At 41.9% G+C, this 7,746-nt stretch overlaps 1 protein-coding gene across 1 annotated transcript; it reads right to left on the reverse strand.

Moving 5' to 3' along the window:
- Positions 1-2,186: 2,186 nt before the first annotated feature.
- Positions 2,187-6,476, reverse strand: LOC135488334 (uncharacterized). Its single transcript, XM_064772908.1, has 5 exons — positions 6,247-6,476; positions 5,510-6,020; positions 5,191-5,373; positions 3,430-3,562; positions 2,187-2,959 (listed from the first exon to the last, which is right to left on the reverse strand). The coding sequence occupies exons 2-5, from the start codon at positions 5,993-5,995 to the stop codon at positions 2,649-2,651; spliced, it is 1,113 nt and encodes a 370-aa protein (XP_064628978.1). The 5' UTR covers positions 5,996-6,020; positions 6,247-6,476; the 3' UTR covers positions 2,187-2,648.
- Positions 6,477-7,746: the final 1,270 nt, after the last annotated feature.

Below are 7,746 nucleotides of genomic sequence, written 5' to 3' on the forward strand. Positions count from 1 at the left end.
TGTTTCGTGTAACTATGGCCATAATGACGTGGCAGATTTAGTCCCACCATTCCCGACACTGAATTCCTTCCGGCCAAAACTGTTCATCTAATAGCGCAGTCTTATCTACTTCGTCAATGATAACTTTCGCAGACTGAGTCCCTCGAATTTTGCTCTTGATTAATATAACGCGTGGATTATGAATTCCTTGATTGATAAGAAATTCCACCATGGATTCGGCACTGCTGTTGAGCGCAATACGTCCTACGAAAATCACAGCTCTTCTCCGACGTTGTTTCCGGGCCACGCCTTGAAACCGCATTTCCTTGCTGACGCCGATGACGGTGGTGATCTTCTGTGGGGTACCAGTTTTCTGAACGATCGGAGTGTTCTTTTCAACCAGCTTAGCTGTTCTGTTCTCCTCGTTTACATGTACTGCAGCTCTAGATGCTTGTCGATCAATTGGGTTATTCTCTTCTGCAAGCGGTGTAGCCTTAGATGCTTGTCGATCCGACGTGTTATTCTCTTTTACCAGTGTTGCAGCTCTTGATGATTGTCGTTCAGATAGAGCCTGTTGTTGAAGTATATGCGGCGTGGGGTGCATTGGTTTTGCGGTAACGGTAGAGTAGCTGTCCGACGACGATCTCATGCGGCATATATCTCGCTCCACCTGACTAATCCTGGCTCTCAGTGACGTTGAGTCTTTCTCCATTTTGGGAATGAGGCATTGATCAATGTTATTCAACTTCTCCATTGTTTCTGCAGTTGTTTTTATGTCCGCTTTCATTAGCTTGATATCACTACGGAGTTTGCTTATGCCGGAATCGCGCATATCCTTAATTCTTTCGCACGAAAGTTTGCATTCTGCAAATTCACCCGGAAGTTTACCAAACATATTGACCTTGCCTAATAATGGGTTGAGCTGATTCGCAAAGTAAGTCTTTTGTTCAACAAGACGTTTTTCTAAATTATCAGCTTTTCCCTTTTCTCTCTCTATCGATTTTTTAAGTTTATCACATTCCTCCTTGAGGAACGAATTCTCCTTCGTGAGACTGAGAATATGGTAATCCACATCCTCTTTGAATGATTTGAACTTGCTTAATCCTTCTGAACGGCCTTGCCTCGACTTCTCCACGTCCTTCTGCAGGGTAACTATATTTGCGCGAATCTCAGTAACTGCCTGCGAATTACTATCATTTGCTTCACTTGCTAAAATTTCACACTTTTTGAGCACTGTATCAGAATTATCACGCTTTTTCAACAGAGTTAAATCTGATTCGATTCTACTGACCGTTTCGAACAGCTCAGCCAGTTTCGTTTCTGTGTTGGCATTCTGGCCTTTGTTCGGAGATCTTTGTGTTTCGGCACTCGCCACTGAACGTTCTGCTCCAATCGCCGATGTATTGTCCAGAGAACTTAAGCCACTTATTTCGGTTTGTTGTGATTGGGCTGATTGGCACTCGTTGTTGACACTTTCGTCCTCGTTAATGCCTGTAGTTTGAGGTTGTGAAAACACCGTGACGACTCCATCACTGTGTTGTTGACTGGACGGTGATCTGCATGATCATCCCGTCCTGAAGTCCATATCTCAAAATCAAGTCCAAACATTCAAAGACCCACATTCTGCTGCCTCTGTCAGACCGAGAGCTTCTCGGGGTCCGTCGAGATCACCTGTGGACGCTAGCTTGTCGAGTAACCCGAATGACAACTCTATAATTAGAGCCACCGCAGATAAACATTCACCCAAATCCTTGTTACTATCTCAACATAACCCTCGACCAAAGACGTCTGCAGACATCACTTCAAATATTCAGAACTCGTCTGCAGCCACAGCTTTACGAGGACGCGAGGTACCACCTAAAGAACAGAATTCTCCAATATGCGATGAAACTCCAAACAGGCTGCGCTATTTGGACATGACTGAATTGGCCAACAGGGCCCAAACCCGCGTATTTTCTAAGATTCATTCGGATGTTTGATATTTTGGACTCTAAATACTACTCAGAGAGTGTGCATTGTAGATTATGTATGAACGTACGTACATAATCTATGCACGAATAGTCGAAGACGAAAAGAAAATGGCGTCCACCGTACAACTCAGCATTGATAGTCAGGGACGTCGACCAACCAGTGTCGCCATTCCTGTACAGTAAGTAACCAAGTGTGAATGTAATTTACTGTATAAATGTGTACAAAGAATTGTGTGTTCAAAGAATTGTGTACTTTTTATTTATCACGGTATGTTAACTGCACATTTATGTGTTCACAAAATTTTCATTAAAAGAGTGCAAGTAACAAATACAACTTGATTTTTTACTCCATCCAAAAACAACATCATATTGCCTGGATAGTTGTAACACGCTTGTTAATGGACATGATTGGGTTGTCGCTCAGCCCAGTGGCTCCTCGATCGAGACTCGAACATTTCATTCACAAAACGTTTTATTAATGTTGAAATGAACAGCGTTTGACTAGTTATGATTTGTAAACATCACAGACATGTGACTTTCATTCCATAGTTTCCCCTTTCCGACTAAAACCTACGTATTTGCCCTTGACACTAGATTTTTAACCTCCATGTGCCTTTTTAGTAACACATTATGTCGGTGGGGTGGGGTGGAGGTTTGGGGTTCCTCCGATCATGTTAAGGCATTGAAACATGGTGTGCATTACATATAGTTCGCCAGTGCGACCATTAACTTCCGAACACCAGTGAAACTCAAACGAGAGTGTTGCATTAACATATTGTCCAAGATAAGAACATCCGACTTCTGTATCTGGCCACCAACTGTGCATCGCCAGGACACTTCACGGATATGTTGCAGAACGTCAAGTTCTATGCTGGTGCCGTCGTCCGCATAGGCAGTGGTGAAGGGATACTTGCTTTCGGGTTTTCCCCGATGTTGGTCTCCAAGCACTGGGTGGTAATCGAAGTAGGTCCAATTAGAGGAATGCGCCTGATTGAACCACAACATTTCTCCTGAAAAAACATGAAAAAGTACAAAGCATGTTGCACAATACCGAAAGCCACAACCGCAGTCATACTATAGCTCTGAATAGAGCATGGAGCCAGACCGAAGAACATGTGCGCTTGGATGATCGGCCAAAAAAGTGTCAACCACCAGAGCTTACATCCTCTAAATAAAACCAACAATTCAGGGATTTGCGAAGATGGGGTAAGGTCCAGTGGTTTGTCCAATCAAAAGTGCCCAAATCTGTATCTCAATCGTGTTCATTAAAAATGAGCTATTCAGATGGCTCTATCATAGGGTATACTGGCTTTCGGAAAAGGGGAAAATGAAGAAGGCAGCGACACCCATCCATTGCATCGTATAGGGCTTGATTCATATCATGTATAGGTTATCCTTTGGTATAGAAAGACTTCGCCTCTCGGCCCGGTTTACTGGATCTGGTCCTGAAAAGAGCCTGATCCAATGTCAAAATACCAACCAGTTCGGAAATGTGGGGCCAAGGCAGGACGATCGGCCCAGGCGGTCAGAGCCCCGTCATCCTCCCATCTAAACTGATGGTTTGTCTCTTTTTGGATCCGCTCAGCCTCTTCCCGACTTTCGGTCATCATTGACTGGAAGAACATGGTAAAGAAACATACATACGGTACGACATGTGGTTATGATATAACACTCGGTACCGGCCAGTATAACTGGATTATGCAGTTTTGCTACGTAAGTATAATGGCTGTAATGCAGTTTTTTCAAACGAATGGAGTTGACCTATAGTTAAGTGTATTTAACCCTTGTTTTCTTTCGACGAATCTGCTGAGAAAAAGCTTCGATACGTCATATCAATTATTTCGAAGATAAATGCGCCTGAAAATCTTCGCCATGATTTTGACACAGCCTACAAGTTGAACATATATCAGTAAACGTGACATTATCAATGTTGGCATAATCAATTTTAAAGATAAGATAATCGGAGAGGTCATATCCAGACAAAACTGGATTCTGATATCACTTGAATGTCATTGTTTGGTCAAAACACGTATACATGTATATTATATACTGGCGTCTCTCAACCCACTTAAATACTAGTACGTCTCAATCGGCACAGTTTATAACAGAAAGCCTCACAGTAAGCCTGTGAGGCTTACCGGAAATGTATGACAGGTATATGCCGACATTAAATTATCTTCACTGTAACAATTTGAATAAGTTGTCACCGCGTTCACATTCACAAATGATATACTTTAATACAAGTCGTGTATTTCAAAGAGTTTAATCAAAAAACGTATTCATCGTTTATGGCTCCACATGAAACAGGTCGATATATACCTTTTATTATCTCCAGTCACAAAGGCTGTGAATGGAAAATAATAGTCTTTCCTCCGACTTGATATATCGGTCACAGGAATGACCTGTTGTCTGATCCCGAATGCAACAGACCATTCTACTGGATGTCTCAAATGAACGAAATGATTTAAGAACGATCTAAAAGGATTAGTTTATCAAAACAGGAGTAAACATCCAAGGATGGAAAAATACCAAGGCACTGTTTTGAAATGATTTTGAAATCAAATCATCATGACAGCCATTTTGGTTCTACCTGTTGCTAGTAGCTTGATGAAGTAGATAACGTCTGCTTAATAGCAATTTGTCTGGATGTGGTAAAAAAGCAAGAGATTTTCGCTGCAGAATATTTTTTCGGTAACGTTCGCGAAAATAACCTACACGTGAAATGTTTCTGTTTTACAGTATGTAGCCAATGAGCTGCATAAGAAGAAATCACCAATTTAGTTATTTTACCACGTTCAGCTAGTCTAAATGAAGACTTGTGCCACGACTGGATCTCTTCAAACTGTTACCTTGATTCTGGATAGTTACAACATACGCAAATGGTTAACATTATATGGACTAAGAAAATTGACTTCCAGGTTGCTCGATGCTGCAGGCCTCGAGTTCGCACATTCATGACATTACTTGTGCTGATTTCTATCTGTATCCAGTGGCGTATGTAGACTTTGTCATGATATACCTGACATGTGTCAATCCGGGAATGGTGTGATGGGTTCGTTAGGGCATACACCATTTCGTGTCTAGTTCGGTCATCAATGTGCTCCCTATTCTGCTGAAAGCGGAACCATACCGTTTTTTGCCAGAAAGCTAATCCTGTGAAGCCTGTTGTATGAACACGAAAACGGACGCATTTCAAATTCTTTAGACTTAAATTTGCTATTTCAGCGAAAGTTCAACTTACCTCTTGCCAGCTAGTATAATCAGCTTTTGACTTGTCTGGAAAGTAGCGGTAATACCGTAGTCCTTTCTTTATTATCTTCTCCTTCACCTTATTATCTAGTTCCTTGAACACCCGCCTTACGTCAGTGATTCCGGACTCGCCTCCACAACCAGGTTCAGGCGGAATATGGCAGTACAAAAACAACTAAAAAAAAGCAGATAGTTTTCTGAAATACATTCGCCCATTCCGGTTATCATATCACCTTTCTTCTCAATCCAAGGACTTTAGTTTATCTGAGGAACCCTGAGGCAAACAGATACGGCTTCTAATTCCTACTCACCAATTGAGGCCAGTATGGAAGATAGGACATCTCATTGTGTGGTTCGATAGAAAACTCAGGAGGCTCGTCACTGGCCGTAGAAACCTTCTGGGTCACCTGTTGCCTTGTGCCGGTACCACCGACATAGTCCATAGGCGCCAAATCGAGGCCATTGAAGAATTCAGAGAAATCTTTAGCAGATGATAAGGGCAATCCCTTGATCAGTACCGCTCCGTACTCCGCTATGTGTTTTTCCAAGATTGGTCTGAGCTCCTTCGCGTAGACTGACAGGTTCTCTCTCTTGACATCTGCGACCTGGATCCTATACGGGAGGTCATCACGGAATTCTTCCAAGTATTTTGGAAAGGTTGGACTCTCTGATCCAGGCAGGTATGGCTTGTTTTGAATCTGAACTAAGGTTCGTGCGCTTTGAAGCAAACATCCTCCAACGTGTTTTAGTTTGCCACTGGCGGAACGAGCCAGGCCTGTCCCAACTACAGAGAGCATGCTGATGTAGTCTGTTGAGTTTTGACTGCAGCGAGAAAATGCAACAACCCCAGATGACTTGTGATCTAGGAGTAAGCTTCCCTTGTTTTCCAGGGTAATCTAAACCTTCATCAATACGTCTACTACCAAATTCTAATTAAATGTGTTGGTTATACAACTCATTATAAAACATACGGATTAAATGACATCATGATGGTCACTATAGAATTATGGCCTCATGATAACCACGGATTCAAATGTTCCAAACTCACCTTTTTCTCAAATTCAACAAACCGTTATCCAATATTTGCAGAACAACCCTCTCTAGCCGATAACCTCCTGATTCGGGTGAAAAGAAATCTGAAAACAGGACAATCGTATAGCCTGCTATTCTCACCACTGGTGACTAATACGGTGTTGTGTTCGGACTGTTGCGGTCAATACAGGTCTGAATGAGAGGACGAATGAAAATCGGTCACAAATCACATTATCTATATACATGTAGATGTATATAGATTAATATTAATCTCGGAAATGTTTTGCATATCGAATTTTTTATTGCATCTCATCTCGAGATTTCGATTTGGGAGATTTATTGTAGGTCGACCTACTACCTTATTGCTTAAGCGTTCTTGACCTGCAGTGCGCCGATAGAAGACAGCACAGGGTCAGCTCCAGGTACATCAAAAGGGGGATTCCATACAACCAACTTGACCTAATGACGCCAACAGTGTTCTGGTTCTCGGATTAAAATCTAAACTTCTCTATTATCATGAGCGATTGATCTTAGAGGTCACAACCCGAAGTGCTATGAACTCCATCAGCGGGCACCAGGTCGCTACTTCCTTTCTCTATTCGCTTGGTAAAGAATCTTAGTCATGTTCACAGCCACTTCTCAAACTTTGAGTATACGGTATAGGCCAACATCATACGTAACGCTGTAGTCATAAGTGCAAAACAATTTAGGACCCGTTCGCGAAATAATTGTTTATCACGAGTTGTCTTTTTATTGCAAGATGCGTGTATACGATATTGGCATACCCCAATTATCATTGTTGTTAAAAAAATGTTAAGACCGGCATGATTCTGTGGCAATCCTTTCCGTCTGAGCGTGACCACGGCATATATACACAGTACAACTTTTTTAAGCGTTTCCGTTTGTGAGGGTTTCCCCTCATTGTTTGGAAAAGATTGGCACGTTTCTCTCTATTTCTCCCTATACTGAAAAGTAATCTCTCTTGCTGCCTAAATGGAAACCACTGAAGGTCGGGGAACAACCAAAAACGTTTCACCGAACCAAAAACATGCTCAGAAATCAGAACCCTGTTGACCATTCTATTCGTATGTTCATGGAATCTAGACCATTCCAGATCATCATTCGCTTCAGAGCATTTTACTCCGCTCCAAGTTTTAGTGACGGATGCGTGCGAAGGGAGGTCAGGACTGAGTACAACTGACCCTTGTATTCGAGGATGATTCCAGATCAACTTCTGGCAAATAGTTACAGATATAATTTTCCTTTGAGTAATAACACTCTGCTTCACAGCCAAGTCCGTCCTCAAAAAAGAATAATTCACATAAAAAGCCCAGAGGAGACAATCTTACCATACGAAAGGTTACGGACTGTAAAACAACTACATTGTATTAAGCTAATTTGCGTAAAACAAATATTTCAAATTGTTTAATGGGACACTTACAATTATAAAGATGTAATTAGAGATTAAACGCTGGCATATCGTGCCCAAGAAGGGCCGCCTACTGCCTGATCAGCA

Source organism: Lineus longissimus, chromosome 5, assembly GCF_910592395.1.
Source record: "Lineus longissimus chromosome 5, tnLinLong1.2, whole genome shotgun sequence".
NCBI lineage: Eukaryota > Metazoa > Nemertea > Pilidiophora > Heteronemertea > Lineidae > Lineus > Lineus longissimus.